Source organism: Salmo salar, chromosome ssa18 (assembly GCF_905237065.1).
Source record: "Salmo salar chromosome ssa18, Ssal_v3.1, whole genome shotgun sequence".
Classification (NCBI taxonomy): Eukaryota; Metazoa; Chordata; class Actinopteri; order Salmoniformes; family Salmonidae; genus Salmo; species Salmo salar.
Window position 1 is genome coordinate 33,742,181 of NC_059459.1, and position 17,447 is coordinate 33,759,627.

Consider the following 17,447-nt stretch of genomic DNA (forward strand, 5'->3'; position numbering starts at 1 on the left):
GGGATCTGTGTGTGTGTGTGTGTGTCTGTGTATGTGTGTGAGAGAGGATAGGAGAGAGGAAATATTTTATCTGACGCTGTCACTGGTTGTATAAACCTCATGGAAATGAGAGGCTGTGTGACATTCTCGGTGGTCAGCAGCAGTATAACCCAGACCTGGGTTCAAATACTACTAAATGCTTTATCTGTGCTTAATTGAGCTTTCCTTGCTACTAGAATAGTCCCAAAACTATTAACCCGCCTTTCCCATCTCTCGCTCCAGGCAGACTAGAGCTTATTTGATCCTAGGTCAGATCCTGCTTAAACAACTGATGGTAAAGTCACTGCAGTGTTAACTATACATGTAGCCTTCAATGTCAGAACTGAGTTACTTCAACTTGATTGTATGTTTTGAGGATTAGGACTGTCATTCAAAATGTTGTCACGTTGACACAAAATGGTTTAGACTAAAGCATAACTAGTTTAGTTGATGTTCACATTGTTGGAAGTCCAAGCAGTATAAACACAACTTTTTAATTACATTTACATTTTTCATCAGCAGCATCATTCAGGGTTGTCATATTGACAGAAAATATTATCTTTTTGATTGATTTTAGCTAATCAAACTCTTACTTGTTTTGTCTTTAGGTTGGTGTGTTGCCATGACGTTCATCAAGCCTCCTCCATTGGACCTCTGACTTTATCAGACAGGAATTTAATTACATCTCTTTTACCCTGAACATTCTTCAAATTAAATTACTTCAGGAATGCTCTGAAGAGCTGTACGAAAGCTCTGAAGACCTGTACGAATGCGAATAGGGAAGCAGCGAAAGGGAGAAACTTAAAAATGCAGAGGCTATCATTTCACATCAGCGCTGTCATAATCAGCTATTTTCTCAATGGCTGCGTAGTTGTTCACAGCCAAACAGTCTGCAACCGACCAGCCAATCTGGAATGGCAGCTACAACCACAAACTGCTCAGGTGAAATGGACGCTCATGGAAAACATCTGTAATAGTATGGTCCAATGTTGGGGGGATCAAGAAAGGACAGAGACCCAAAAGTCAGATGTTCCACCAACTTGGAACTTACCTCAGATTTGTCCTCTAGAGGTGCAGTTTGGCGTCAAGCTGTTTGTTTCTATTGATGCCACTCTGGATTTATACGGTATCAGGATCCTCAATGTATCAAAGGAGGACTTTGAAAGTTGTTCCACTGCACCACAGTCACAAGACCAGTTTCTCTGTTCCGATGACGTTATGAATGCGTCTAGGCAGGTCGACCCTAAGTGGCTTCTCCCAGGCCTTCATTATTTCATAGCTTCGCATGAGGGGAATTCACAGCTCTGCATGCTGGGTCTTCGTCTCAACGTCTCGGTGAAGGAACAACAGTGTCAAAGCAGCCCACTAGTGCGACTTTGCTCCGGGAACGGTGTTTGTAGGACAAGCTTTTGGGAAGACGGAGCGTACCGCTGTCAGTGCCGCCAGCATTACTCTGGAAAGTTCTGTGAGAAGTTTGATGCGTGTTTGGAAAACCCATGTGAGAACGAAGGAGTCTGTGTAAGCAATGGTACGACAGATCACATCCACGCGACGTATAAGTGTTTGTGCCCTCCACATTTTACAGGTGAGGAATACAACGTATAAGTGTTTGTGCCCTCCACATTTTACAGGTGAGGAATACAACTGAGAATTATGACTCTGATATTACTACTGCTATGTTTTTAAAGGGGCATTCTGCACTTCAAACAACAACAAAGGCCCCCCCACCACTGATACGCTATATATATATATATATATATATATATATATAGTCCAAAAATGGATGTATCAATCACAGATTGCTCTTTTTTAAGCTACTTTGTAAAAATGCTAAAGAAAGTTGCACAAACAACTCTCCTTGCAGTGGATTTATTTAACCAATGTGTTGTCCAAATAGCCTTTATCAGGGTTTGATGCTTTACTTTACACCCTGTACTCATCCACCAAATGCTAAACTCAATGGATTGTTGTACCTTCAATTACTATAAATGGGAAAATAAATTGCTCTCGTTAATTAAATCTGCCGTGACAGAATCCACCTACCTACCTGGAGGCTAAGGCTGTGTCGCAAATGGCACCCTATTCCCTAAATTGTGGGCTCTGGTCAAAAGTAGTGCACTTTATCGAGAATAAGGTGCAATTTGGAACACAACCCTAATGTTACAACCCTATTGCTTGGAGATACTTCCATATTATTTATCTATCATAATTACTAGTTCTCATCTAGCTTAATGCATTTATTTCAAGAATATCCAGAGTCCGTCCCAAATGGCACCCCTTTCCTTTCATAGTACACATAGAGCTCTGGTCAAAAGTAGTGCACTTCATTGGGAAAAGGGTGCTATTTGGTGTGTAGACACAGATACCCCTATGGGCTATTTATGTGAACAATATTTTCTTGCAGGAATTTAGTTTTGACTTAATCACCATAATTATTTCTGGAATGGGTTTCTGTACCACCTGAATGCATTCTTAATTACTTTACATCCTCTCTACCATTTTCATTTAGATTTGATTCCTTCTCTCACCATGTCTTTGTCAATAAGTGATGGCTCTCAAACGTTGTTCAAACATTGACTCTGAAGACTTAGGAGCCAACTTGTCATTTTTTGACATCACAAGTCATCTGAATCATGCGATGAACACGGTTATCATTAGAAATGCATTATGCACTAACTAACTTTGTGCAATGGGGCCACCATAAGTGAGAATTTCGATGTAGACTTTCAAGCTGCAATGATGTCTTTCAGTTTAATTTAATTTCCAGAATCTGCATAGTTAATTACTGTTGATAATTGTTGACCCTATGTTAATTCAAATAAAAAACAATAGATTGAATCTATACGAATAAAATACTGTAGATTGAATCTATACGAATAAAATACTATAGATCCAATCTATACGAATGTAGAATCTAGATACTAATCTAAACCATTTTGTTCATTTTTAAATTATTCATAATTCATGTTTTATCTTTTCCCTCAGGGGCTAACTGCTCTGACGTGATTGGACGAGAGAATTGCGATAGAGTTTGTCGTAATGGAATGTGTCTCCAAGTTTCACCTTTCTCCTTCAAATGTGTGTGTTACACAGGACACCCAGGTAAGGAACCATGGTATTATTCTGTTCTGCATGGGTTACAATCCCTGCTACAGTGTTGGATTTATAATCAATCACGAACGTACAGTACAGGGGGTAGCCTGCCTTAGGGAAGGGCAACAATGACATGTAGTCTTGTTTAGAACAGCCTGCATCTGGTAAGGGCAACAATGACATGTAGTCTTGTTTAGAACAGCCTGCATCTGGTAAGGGCAACAATGACATGTAGTCTTGTTTAGAACCGCCTGCATCTGGTAAGGGCAACAATGACATGTAGTCTTGTTTAGAACCGCCTGCATCTGGTAAGGGCAACAATGACATGTAGTCTTGTTTAGAACAGCCTGCATCTGGTAAGGGCAACAATGACATGTAGTCTTGTTTAGAACAGCCTGCATCTGGTAAGGGCAACAATGACATGTAGTCTTGTTTAGAACAGCCTGCATCTGGTAAGGGCAACAATGACATGTAGTCTTGTTTAGAACAGCCTGCATCTGGTAAGGGCAACAATGACATGTAGTCTTGTTTAGAACCGCCTGCTTCTACATCTGTATTGCTTGCTGTTTGGGGTTTTAGGCTGGGTTTCTGTATAGCACTTTGACATCGGCTGATGTAAAAAGGGCTTATAAATAAATGTGATTGATTGATCTGGTAAGGGCAACAATGACATGAACTCTTGTTTATGACACACTGATTGCGTCTATGGGCTGTGATCCCTATGGGCCCTGGTCAAATGTAGTGCACTACATAGGGAATAGGGTGCCATTTGTTCACGACACACGGCTGCTACCGCACACTTTAGGTAGATCGTGAGCCTCATAATGAGCCTCATTTTCTCCAGTAACAGTACAGTTATGTTAATGGGGGTCTCTCACAAATGGATTACAAAAAGTTGTACCAACCAGCGCCTCCTAGTTCTTGGCCTGGATAATGGTCTCTAGGCATGCGTCTCAAATGGAACTCTATTCCCTTTATATTGCACTACTTTTGACAAGTGGTTCCCTTGAATAGGGAATAGGGTGCCATTTGTGATGCAGCCTAGCTAAAGCAGGGGCCGTATGATGGACTTTCTGCTGTAACAAACTCCAGGTGGCCTTCTAACTTGATTCATTGTTTTGTTTTCGAGTGCAATTTGTCCAGGCAACACTCGGGAAATCTCATACCTGTATACCTTCCCTCTGAGTCTGAGCTGTGCTGGGCTGAGGCTTTAAGGCTGATTATTTGGGTGCTGTATTCTCAAGGTTACACTTTTTTATTATTTATATAGCCATCTCACTAAGCCAGTTATAGAAACATACTGTGGTTTTGATTTGTTGAAATAACAGCTCAGAGAAATGCAGTAGTGGATAACTATTCTGAATGTCATAGGGGAGAACGGTGAGGAACAGTACCAGACAGTAAGATGTCTTTCATTTCTGCAGAGTTGTACAATAATTGTGTCCCTGGTTGGTGCATTATGCAGAGATCTACAGTGTTCTAGAAGTCAGTCAAACCTGTAGTTTCAGACTGATCTATGGAAGTAAAACTGATGTTCAGATGCCATGGGATGGTGATGGTTTCCCTCTAATCATGAAGTTAGTCCATAGTGGGCTCCTCAAGCCCAGGTTTAGATTACTACTGGACTCTGGTCTGTAGACCACTTAGTACAGGTGTGCTATCTTCATTTGACTAGTTTCTCACAGCAGGAAAATAATCCTGCAGCAACAGAACATTTAATTATTATGTGGATTATAATGAATGCACATTTATTTTGTAGAGGTTGATCCATAGTTTGTTTGGGCAAATCAGGTCTGACTTTTTAAAGTTGAAATTACAAGCTTTAGAAGCCTGGAATACACTACAAGTTTGCATTTCCTGCTGGACAGGAACATTATCTGTGACCACAGAGTGACCAAATTAAGGTAGCACACCTAAATGAAGCAATGCATTGATACTACTTGGAATGCCCCATACAGTGCGTAGACTATTAATATGCAAGTACATCCGTTATAGTCACTATTCAGTTACATTCAGTGATGTAGTGGAGCGTAAAACACAGTTGAAAGTACAGTACCAGTCAAAAGTTTGGAAACACCTACTCATTCCAGGGTTTTTCTTTATTTTTACTATTTTCTACATTGTAGAATAATAGTGAATACATCAAAACTATGAAGTAACACATATGGAATCATGTAGTACCCCAAAAAAGTGTTAAACAAATCAAAATGCACTACCATTCAAAAGTTTGGGGTCCATTAGAAATGTCCTTGTTTTTGAAAGAAAAGCTATTTTTTTGTCCATTAACATAACATTGATCAGAAATAAAGTGTAGACATTGTTGATGTTGTAAATGACTATTGTAGCTAGAAACGGCTGACTTTTAATGGAATATCTACATAGGCGTACAGAGGCACATTATCAGCAACTATCACTCCTGTGTTCCAATGGCACGTTGTGTTAGCTAATCCAAGTTTATCAATTTAAAAGGCTAATTGATCATTAGAAATCCCTTTTGCAATTATGTTAACACAGCTGAAAACTGTGTGCTGATTAAAGAAGCAATAAAACTGTCCTTTAGACCAGTTGAGTATCTGGAGCTTCAGCATTTGTGGATTCGATTACAAGCTGGGCAGAAACAAAGAACTTTCTTCTGAAACTCGTAAGTCTATTCTTGTTCTGAGAAATGAAGGCTATTCCATGTGAGAAATTGCCAAGAAACTGAAGATCTTGTACAGCGCTGTGACCTACACTCTTCACAGAACAGCACAAACTAGCTCTAACCAGAATGGGAGGCCGCGGTGCACAACTGAGCAAGAGGACAAGTATATTAGAGTATGTAGTTTGAGAAACAGGCACCTCACAAGTCCTCAACTAGCAGCTTCATTAAATAGTACCCACAAAACACCAGTCTCAACGTCAACAGTGAAGAGGCGACTCCAGGATGCTGGCCTTCTAGGCAGAGTTGCGAAGAAAACGCCATATCTCAGACTAGCCAATGAAAAGAAAATATTAAGATGGGCAAAAGAACACGGACACTGAACAGAGGAAGATTGGAAAAAAGTGTTATGGATTGACGAATCTAAGTTTGAGGTGTTCGGATCACAAAGAAGAACATTCGTGAGATGCATAAAAACGAAAAGATACTGGAGGAGTGCTTGGCGCCATCTGTCAAGCATGGTGGAGGCAATGTGATGGTCTGGGGGTGCTTTGGTGGTAAAGTGGGAGATTTGTACAGGGTAAAAGGGATCTTGAAGAAGGAAGGCTATCACTCCATTTTGCAACACCATGCCATACCTACCCTGTGGACGGCGCTTAATTGTAGCCAATTTTCTCATACAACAGGACAATGACCCAAAGCACAGCTCCAAACTATGCAATAACTATGTAGGGAAGAAGCAGTCAGCTGGTTTTCTATCTACAATGGAGTGGCCAGCACAGTCATCGAATCTCAACCCTATTGAGCTGTTGTGGAAGCAGCTTGACCGTATGTTACGTAAGAAGTGCCCATCAAGCCAATCCAATTTGTGGGAGGTGCTTCAGGGAGCATGGGGTGAAATCTCTTCAGATTACCTCAACAAATTGACAACTTGAATGCCAAAGGTCTGCAAAGCTGTTATTGCTTCAAATGGAGGATTCTTTGACAAAAGCAAAGTTTGAAGGACACAATTATTTCAATTAAAAATCATTATTTATAACCTTGTCAATGTCTTGACTATATTTCCTATTCATTTTGCAAGTCATTTCATGTATGTTTTCATGGAAAACAAGGAAATTTCTAAGTGACCCCAAACTTTTGAACGGTATATTTTATATTTGAGATTCTTCAAAGTAGCCACCCTTTGCTTTGTTGACAGCTTTGCACACTCTTGGTGTTCTCTCAACCAGCTTCATGAGGTAGTCACCTGGAATGCATTTCAATTAGCAAGTGTGCCTTGTTAAAAGTTAATTTGTGGAATTTCTTTCCTTATTGCGTTTTGAGCCAATTTTGGTTCCAACCGCCGTGTCTTTGTGAGACACGGTGTGGGTGAAAAAATGATCTCTGGATGTGTATTTCCCACAAGAAAGCATGGAGGAGGAGGTGTTATGGTGTGGGGGTGCTTTGCTGGTGACACTGTCTGTGATTTATTTAGAATTCAAGGCACACTTAACCAGCATGGCTACCACAGCATTCTGCAGCCATACACCATACCATCTGGTTTGGGCTTAGTGGGAGTATCATATGTTTATCAACAGAACAATAATCCAACACCTCCAGGCTGTGTAAGGGCTATTTGACCAAGAAGGAGAGTGATGGAGTGCTGCATCAGATGACCTGGCCTCCACAATCACCTAACCTCGCCCCAATTGAGATGGTTTGGGATGAGTTGGACCGCAGAGTGAAGGAAAAGCAGCCAACAAGTGCTCAGCATATGTGGGAACTCCTTCAAGACTATTGGAAAAGCATTCCAATTTTTTATTTATTTTACCTTTATTTAACTAGGCAAGTCAGTTAAGAACAAATTATTATTTTCAATGACAGCCTAGGAACAGTGGGTTAACTGCCTTGTTCAGGGGCAGAACGACAGATTTGTACTTTGTCAGCTGGGGGATTCGATCTTGCAACCTTTCGGTTACTAATCCAACGCTCTAACTAGTAGGCTACCTCGCCGCCTCATGAAGCTGGTTGAGAGAATGCCAAGAGGTTGCAAAGCTGTCACCAAGGCAACGGGTGGCTACTTTGAAGAATATAAAATATAAAATCAATTTTGATTTGTTTAGCACTTTTTTTTTTTTTTTTGGTTACTACATGATTCCATATGTGTTATTACATAGTTTTGATGTCTTCAATATTATTCTACAATGTAGAATATAGTAAAAATAATGAAAAACCCTTGAAAAAACCCTATTTGCATTGTGTGCCCCCCAAACCACTCTTTTTATGCTGCTGCTACTCTCTGTTTATCATATATGCATAGTCACTTTAACTATACATTCATGTACATATTACATACTAACTCAATTGGGCTGACCAACCAGTACATTGGCTAACAGGGCTATCTGCATTGTGTCCCACCCACCACCCGCCAACCCCTCTTTTACGCTACTGATACTCTGTTCATCATATATGCATAGTCACTTTAACCATATCTATATGTACATACTGCCTCAATCAGACTGACTAACCGGTGTCTGTATGTAGCCTCGCTACTTTTATAGCCTCAGTACTGTATATAGCCTGTCTTTTTACTGTTGTTTTATTTCTTTACCTATGTATTGTTCACCTAATATCTTTTTTGCACTATTGGTTAGAGCCTGTAAGTAAGCATTTCACTGTAAGGTCTACACCTGTTGTATTCGGTACACGTGACAAATAAACTTTGATTTGAATGAGTAGGTGTGTCCAAACTTTTGACTGGTACTGTATAGGAAGCTTTACTTTTTCCACAGGGAACGACGATCAGAGTTTACCCACCTATTTTATTTTACCACTACATCACCGGTTACATTGTAGTGACCACTTCTAACAGAACCTCCAAGTCTGGGCTTTAGGAGCTTACTCTCCCCTCAACTAACTGTGGAGATACTGGTTCATAATTTTTTCATGTGATGGTCTTCATTCTGATTTAAATGTCTTTATTCCACCAGAATAAACACCACCGATTTTAAGGGATTGTGGCAAAGAAGTGGGTCGAGTGATAAATGGCAGATATGTGAGGGCAGAACTAATAAACGGGCTCTGCCCTCTCACTAAAATGCCCCCCCCCCCCTCGATCAGAACTACAGATCACAAAATGGCCGACCGAAGCAATGGGAAAGCTCAGAAGGTGGGCCCGACCCACAGGTAAGGGGTCAAGACAAACCAGGAAGAGAGAGGAGGGGGCTGGGAAGATCTGTGAACCATGGTGAAAGAGGTGTGTGTGTGTGTGTGTGTGTGTGTGTGTGTGTGTGTGTAAGTCAGAAGTTTACATACACTTGGAGCCATTTAACTCGTTTTTCAACCACTTCGCAAATTTCTTGTTAACAAACTATAGTTTTGGCAAGTCGGTTAGGACATCTACTTTGCATGACACAAGTAATTTTTCAAACAATTGTTTACAGACAGATTATTTCACTTATAATTCACTGTATCACAATTCCAGTGGGTCAGAAGTTTACATACACTAAGTTGACTGTAACTTTAAACAGCTTGGAAAATTCCAGAAAATGTCATGGCTTTAGAAGGTTCTGATAGGCTAATTGACATCATTTGAGACAATTGGAGGTGTACCTGTGGATGTATTTCAAGGCCTACCTTCAAACTCCATGCCTCTTTTCTTGACATGATGGGAAAATCAAAAGAAATCAGCCAAGACCTCAGAAAAAGATTGTAGACCTCCACAAGTCTGGTTCATCCTTGGGAGCAATTTCCAAACGCCTGAAGGTACCACGTTCATCTGTACAAACAATAGTACAGAAGTATAAACACCATGGGATCATGCAGCCATCATACCGCTCAGGAAGGAGACGCGTTCTGTTTCCTAGAGATGAACGTACTTTGGTACGAAAAGTGCAAATCAATCCCAGAATAGCAGCAAAATGCCTTGTGACGATGCTGGAGGAAACGGGTACAAAAGTATCTATATCCACAGTAAAACGAGTCGTATATTGACATAACATGAAAGGCCGCGCAACAAGGAAGAAGCCACTGCTCCAAAAAAATTGATTTTTGTTTTAGATTCCGTCTCTCACAGTTGAAGTGTACCTATGATACAAATTACAGACCTCTACATGCTTTGTAAGTAGGAAAACCTGCAAAATCAGCAGTGTATCAAATACTTGTTCTCCCCACTGTATATGTGTGTGTGTGTGTGTGTATATATATCTATCTATATCTCGGCTGGTTTTACCGTGTATGAGCTGGACCGTTTGCACTTACCTGTTGGCGTTTGGACCTGGACCTACCGAGAACCCGATTTGTGTGCTATACCCTGCTATCCTTGACCTCGCCTGGGTGGACCAGGACCGAGCAACAAACAAACACAGGTACTGGCCTGTTCGAAAGAACTCTCATTCTGGGGTGATTTTGGTGACGGTCTCCCGCTTAATTTGTGACAAACTCTCCTAACCTTGAAGAGGTTTGTCACAGGATGTAGTCCAATGTCTATACTAGCGCACAACTTGGAGGTGTGGATACTGGAACACAGTCTAATACTGTCTTTATCCAACTGGAACACAGTCTAATACTGTCTTTATCCAACTGGAACACAGTCTAATACTGACTTTATCCACCTGGACAACAGTCTAATACTGTCTTTATCCAACTGGAACACAGTCTAATACCGACTTTATCCACCTGGACAACAGTCAAATACCGACTTTATCCACCTGGACAACAGTCAAATACCGACTTTATCCACCTGGACAACAGTCTAATACCGACTTTATCCACCTGGACAACAGTCTAATACCGACTTTATCCACCTGGACAACAGTCTAATACCGACTTTATCCACCTGGACAACAGTCTAATACCGACTTTATCCACCTGGACAACAGTCTAATACCGACTTTATCCACCTGGACAACAGTCTAATACCGACTTTATCCACCTGGACAACAGTCTAATACCGACTGTATCCACCTGGACAACAGTCTAATACCGACTGTATCCACCTGGACAACAGTCTAATACTGACTGTATCCACCTGGACAACAGTCTAATACTGACTGTATCCACCTGGACAACAGTCTAATACCGACTTTATCCACCTGGACAACAGTCTAATACCATCTCCAGCTTATCTTTTTTTACATTTTTTATTTCACCTTTATTTAACCAGGTAGGCTAGTTGAGAACAAATTCTCATTTGCAACTGCGACCTGGCCAAGATAAAGCAAAGCAGTTCGACACATACAACAACACGGAGTTACACATGGAATAAACAAACACACAATCAATAATACAGTAGAAAAATCTATATACAGCATGTGGAAATAAATAAGCCATGGTGGTGAAATAATTACAATATAGCAGTTAAACACTGGAATGGTAGGGTGTGCAGAAGATGAATGTGCAAGTAGAGATACTGGGGATGGGGATGAGGTATATTGGATGGGCTATTTACAGATGAGCTATGTACAGGTGCAGTGATCTGTGAGCTGCTCTGACAGCTGGTGCTTAAAGCTAGTGAGGGAGGTAAGAGTCTCCAGCTTCAGAGATTTTAGCAGTTCGTTCCAGTCATTGGCAGCAGAGAACTGGAAGGAGAGGCGGCCAAAAGAAGAATTGGCTTTGGGGGTGACCAGTGAGATATACCTGCTGGAGCGCGTGCTACAGGTGGGTACTGCTATGGTGACCAGTGAGCTGAGATAAGGCGGGGCTTTAACTAGCAGAGACTTGTAGATGACCTGGAGCCAGTGGATTTGGCGACGAGTATGAAGCGAGGGCCAGCCAACAAGAGCATACAGGTCGCAGTGGTGGGTAGTATATGGGGCTTTGGTGACTAAACGGATGGCACTGTGATAGACTGCATCCAATTTGTTGAGTAGAGTGTTGGAGGCTATTTTGTAAATGGCATCGTCGAGGATCGGTAGGATGGTCAGTTTTACGAGGGTATGTTTGACAGCATGAGTGAAGGATGCTTTGTTGTGAAATAGGAAGCCGGTTCTAGATTAAATTTTGGATTGGAGATGATTAATGTGAGTCTGGAAGGAGAATTTACAGTCTAACCAGACACCTAGGTATTTGTAGTTGTCCACATATTCTAAGTCAGAACCGTCCAGAGTAGTGATGTTGGACGGGCAGGCATGTGCGGGCAGTGAACGGTTGAAGAGCATGTATTTAGTTTTACTTGCATTTAAGAGCAGTTGGAGGCCATGGAAGGAGAGTTGTATGGCATTGAAGCTCATCTGGAGGTTAGTTAACACAGTGTCCAAAGAAGGGCCAGAGGTATATAGAATGGTGTCATCTGCATAGAGGTGGATCAAAGAATCACCAGCAGCAAGAGCGACATCATTGATGTATACAGAGAAGAGAGTTGGCCCGAGAATTGAACCCAGTAGCACCCCCATAGACTGCCAGAGGTCCAGACAACAGGCCCTCCAATTTGACATTCTGAACTCAATCGGAGAAGTAGTTGGTGAACCTAGCGAGACAATCATTTGAGAAACCAAGGCTGTTGAGTCTGCCAATAAGAATGCTGTGATTGACAGAGTCGAAAGCCTTAGCCAGGTCGATGAATACGGCTGCACAGTAATGTCTCTTATCGATGGCAGTTATGATATCGTTTAGGACCTTGAGCGTGGCTGAGGTGCACCCATGACCAGCTCTGAAACTAGATTGCATAGCGGAGAAGGTACAGTGAGATTCGAAATGGTCGGTAATCTGTTTGTTAACTTGGCTTTCAAAGAACTTAGAAAGGCAGGGTAGGATAGATATTGGTCTGTAGCAGTTTGGGTCTAGAGTGTCTCCCCCTTTGGAAAGCTGCCGCGGTCATCCCACTCTTCAATCTATGGGAATCTCAGACGATATGAAAGAGAGGTTGAACAGGCTAGTAATAGGGGTTGCAACAATTTCGGCAGATAATTTGACAAAGAGAGGGTCCAGATTGTCTAGCCCGGCTGATTTGTAGGGGTCCAGATTGTGCAGCTCTTTCAGAACATCAGCTGTCTGGATTTGGGTGAAGGCGAAGTGGGCGAGGTTTGGGCGAGTTGCTGTGGGGAGTGCAGGGCTGTTGACCGGGGTAGAGGTAGCCAGGTGGAAAGCATGGCCAGCCGTAGAAAAATGCTTATTGAAATTCTCAATTATTGTGGATTTATCGGTAGTGACAGTGTTTCGTAGCCTCAGTGCAGTGGGCAGCTGGGAGGAGGTGCTCTTATTCTCCATGGACTTTACAGTGTCCCAGAACTTTCTTGAGTTTGTACTACAGGATGCAAATTTCTGTTAGAAAAAGCTAGCCTTAGCTTTCCTAAATGCCTGTGTATATTGGTTCCTAACTTCCCTGAAAAGTTGCATATCACGGGGGCTGTTCGATGCTAATGCAGAACGCCACAGGATGTTTTTGTGCTGGTCAAGGGCAGACAGGTCTGGAGTGAACCAAGGGCTATATATATTCCTGGTTCTAATTTTGAATGGAGCATGCTTATTTAAGATGGTGAGGAAGGCACTTTTAAAGAATAACCAGGCATCCTCTACTGACGGGATGAGGTCAATGTCATTCCAGGATACCCCGGCCAGGTCTATTAGAAAGGCCTGTTCGCTGAAGTGTTTTAGGGAGCGTCTGACAGTGATGAGGGGTGGTCGTTTGACTGCAGACCCATTACGGATGCAGGAAATGAGGCACTGATTGCTGAGATCTTGGTTGAAAACAGCAGAGGTGTATTTGGAGAGCTAGGATGATATCTATGAGGGTGCCCATGTTTATGGATTTGGGGTTGTACCTGGTAGGTTCATTGATAATTTGTGTGAGATTGAGGGCATCAAGTTTAGATTGTAGGATGGCCGAGGTGTTAAGCATGTCCCAGTTTAGGTCACCTAGCAGCACGAGCTCAGAAGATGGATGAGGGGAAATCAATTCGCATATGGTGTCCAGGGCACAGCTTGGGGCAGAGGGTGGTCTATAGCAAGTGGCAACGGTGAGACTTGTTTCTGGAAAGGTGAATTTTTAGAAGTAGAAGCTCGAATTGTTTTGGTATAGACCTGGATTGTAAGACAGAACTCTGCAGGCTATCTCTGCAGTAGATTGCAACACCGCCCCCTTTGGCAGTTCTATCTTGGCGGAAAATGTTATAGTTAGGGATGGACATTTCAGGGTTTTTGGTGGTTTTCCTAAGCCATGATTCAGACACGGCTAAGACATCCGGGTTGGCAGAAAGTGCTAAAGCAGTGAATAAAGCAAACTTAGGGAGTCGGCTTCTAATGTTAACATGCACGAAACCAAGGCTTTTACAGTTACAGAAGTCAACAAATGAGAGCACCTGGGGAGTAGGAGTGGAGCTAGGCACTGCAGATCCTGGATTAACCTCTACCTCACCAGAGGAGAAGTAGGATAAGGGTACGGCTAAAGGCTATAAGAACTGGCCTTCTAGCACATTCAGAACAGAGGGTAAAAGGAGCAGGTTTCTGGGCACAATAGCATAGATTCAAGGCATAATGTACAGACAAAGGTATGGTAGGAAGAGAGTACATTGGAGGTAAACCTAGGCATTGAGTAATGATGAGAGAGATATAGTCTCTAGAGACGTTTAAACCAGGTGATGTCATTGCACATGTGGGAGGTGGAACAACATGGTTGGTTAAGGCATATTGAGCAGGGCTAGAGGCTCTACAGTGAAATAAGACAGTAATCACTAACCAGGACAGTAATGGATGAGGCATATTGATATTAGGGAGAGGCATGCGCAACCAAGTGAACCGTATGGGTCCAGTGAGTGGTTGGGCTGGCTGGGGACACGGTGATTCAGACAGTTAGCAGGCCGGGGCTAGCAAGCTAGCAGTTAGCAGGCCGGGGCTAGCAAGTTAGCAGTTAGCAGGCCGTGGCTAGCAAGTTAGCAGAAGGGCCTTAGAGGGACGTCGCGATGGGCGAAAGTCTGTTTTTGCCTCCTCGTGCGGTGACGTCGATAGATCAGTCGTGGAATTAGTAGAGTTCCATGTAGCAGAGGGGTCCAAGTCCAATTGGCAAAATGGGTATAGTGGTCCAAGAAACTGGCCGATGGATCAGGTAAGAGTCCAATATGCTCTAAATAGGTTAGCAGAATGGGCCTTCAGGGGACATCGCGCCTGAGGGGCCTGTTGGAATCCTCGGGCAGATTGTCGGTATTCCTGTCGTGAACGATCGGCGGGGTTCCGTGCCCCGTACCGGCAGTAAAAGGGGTCCGGATATTGTAGCCGAGGAGTGGGCTTCAGGAGTTGCCCAGGAGCCCTCGCCGGGAGATTGGCCTAGCATGGGCTAGTTCCAGGCTAATTGGTGCTTGCTCCGGGACGGAAACATTAGCCAGGAGTAGTCAACCCGGGTTGCGGTGAGCTAGCTGCGATGGTCCAGATGAAAAGGTTCAGAGTTTGCGGTAGGAATCCGGAGATATGGAGAGAAAAATAGGTCCGATATGCTCTGGTTTGAAACGTGTTGTACGAACTGGCGAGAGCTTTCCGAGCTAAAGGTTAGCTGATGACCGCTAGCAGTGGCTGACTTGTAGCTGGTAGCTAGCTAGCTTCAGTTGAGGGATTCCAGTTCCGATGTAAGTAGAAATACTTTAGGAAAAAAAACAGATCCACACCACATTGGGTGAGATGGGTTGCAGGAGAGTATTTTGAGGTTTAGGAAAAATATTAAAAAGAATGCGAAGAAAAATATATTTAAAAAAAAAAATATATATATATACACACACACACACACACACACACACACACACACACACACACACACAGGCAAAGACGTCTGACTGCTACGCCATCTACCTGGAACGCAGTCTAACACTGTCTATCTCATCTACTTGGAACACAGTCTAAGACTGTGTTCCAGGTAGATGACATACAGTATTAGCCTGTGTTCCAAGTAGATGAGATGGAGACAGTGTTATACTGTATGTAATCTACCTGGAACACAGTCTAATACTGTCTCTATCTCATCTACTTGGAACACAGTCTAATACTGTATGTCATCTACCTGGAACACTAATACTGTCTCATTTACGAAGTAACAAAGTAATCCACTATATAGGGAATGGGGTGCCATTTGGGACGCAGCCCATGGCTGTTCCCTCATTAATCACCTGGAATCACCTGTCTCCCCTACTGCAGAACAGAGGCGGTCTGCCCTCGCAGGCCAGAGCCTATACTCACAGAATAATCAGGCCCAAACTCACGGGACGTTTCAAATGAGATTTCTCTTTTGATTCTCCGGCTCTCCTGCGGAGTTCCTCTATGGTATTTATCACCAGGTATTACCGCCTTATATGGAAACATCCCATCTGGGATTATACAGCTTGTTTTCGCAATTCACTTAACCCATTGTTTTAGTGTGTAGATTCAACTATGAGGGAGTGATTTGGTTGGGGACTGCGTTGTTAGGTTGTGGGTATATCTGAGTCCTGTTAGATACATTTTAAGACTGTACTGTACATAGTCTACATTTAGAAGAGATTGAGTTAGCGTTCCCCAGCACATTATTCAATATTCATTATTATCCTCTTACATAATGCATTGTTTTTAATGTATTCTATGGATTGTATTATTTATTATTATTCCTTGACAAAGACTGACCAGGTGAATCCAGGTGAAAGCTATGATCCCTTATTGATGTCACCTGTTAATTCCACTTCAATCAGTGTAGATGAAATGGAGGAGATAAAGAAAGATTCTTAAGCATTGAGACATGGATTGTGTATGTGTGCCATTCAGAGGGTGAATGGGCAAGGCAACATATTTAAGTTCCCTTTGAACGGGGTATGATAGCAGGTGCCAGGCACACCGGTTTGTGTCAAGAACTGCAACGCTGCTGGGTTTTTCACGTTCAACAGTTTACTGTGTGTATCAAGAATGCTCCACCACCCAAAAGAAACCCAGCCAACATGACACAACTTTGGGAAGCATTGAAGTCAACATGGGCCAGCATCCCTGTGGAACGCTTTCGACACCTTGTGCAGTCCATGCCCCAACAAATTAAGGCTGTTCTGAGGGCAACTAAATATTAGGAAAGTGTTCTTAATGTTTTATACACTCAGTGTATAACAATGTCTATCCTTTTTACATGGTATGTAAGGTCCACTGGCAATGTTCCCTCTAATCTGTGTGCGTGCGCACAGTAGCCACGAGACTGCCGCTCAGAAGAAATATCAGCCCATGGAGAGAAGCACGAAATTTAACTTTACTCAACTTTCTAGAGCAGTGGTCACCAACTGGTCGATCGCGATCCACTGGCCAATCTCAAAGGCATTCCTAGTCGATCACCAAACATTTCTGTAAAAAACGCAACGATAAATCCTTGTGTTCCTATTTTTTTTTTATTCATCTTGGGCAAAGAGATGCTGTTTTTATGAGTGAGTTCATGTTTAAGTTCTTACTCAGCACTGTCAACACTTTGTATTCAACACTTTTATAAGCCATAAAATGCGCATTCTTCTTATTTCCACTCAGCGCTACAACAAGCACTGCAGCAGTAATGAATGAGTAGGAACGTGTATCTACAGGCTTGTGTTGTTATTATAAGCAGCTTGGGTCTTTTTTTATATCAAGGAATATTGATATGTTCATCGGAGTAACAACACAAATTTGTGCATGAGGTAGAAATAATGCGGTGCGACTCGAGTTTCGCCATCAGCTGGAAGACGGTGTCCCTTTTTGGCCAGTGTCAGTGGAGGAAAGAGAGAGCAGAGGGATGTTGAGGCGGACCCTTAGCATGCTG

General features: G+C 42.6%; 1 protein-coding gene across 1 annotated transcript in view; it reads left to right on the forward strand.

The window, feature by feature from the left end:
* The first annotated feature begins 8,864 nt into the window (after positions 1-8,864).
* LOC106577282 (protein eyes shut homolog) overlaps positions 8,865-17,447 on the forward strand; it is a 222,385-nt gene continuing 213,802 nt past the window's right edge. The window contains exon 1 of the mRNA XM_045701765.1: positions 8,865-8,914. Coding sequence (XP_045557721.1) covers positions 8,865-8,914 — 50 coding nt within the window. The remainder of the gene's footprint in view (positions 8,915-17,447) is intronic.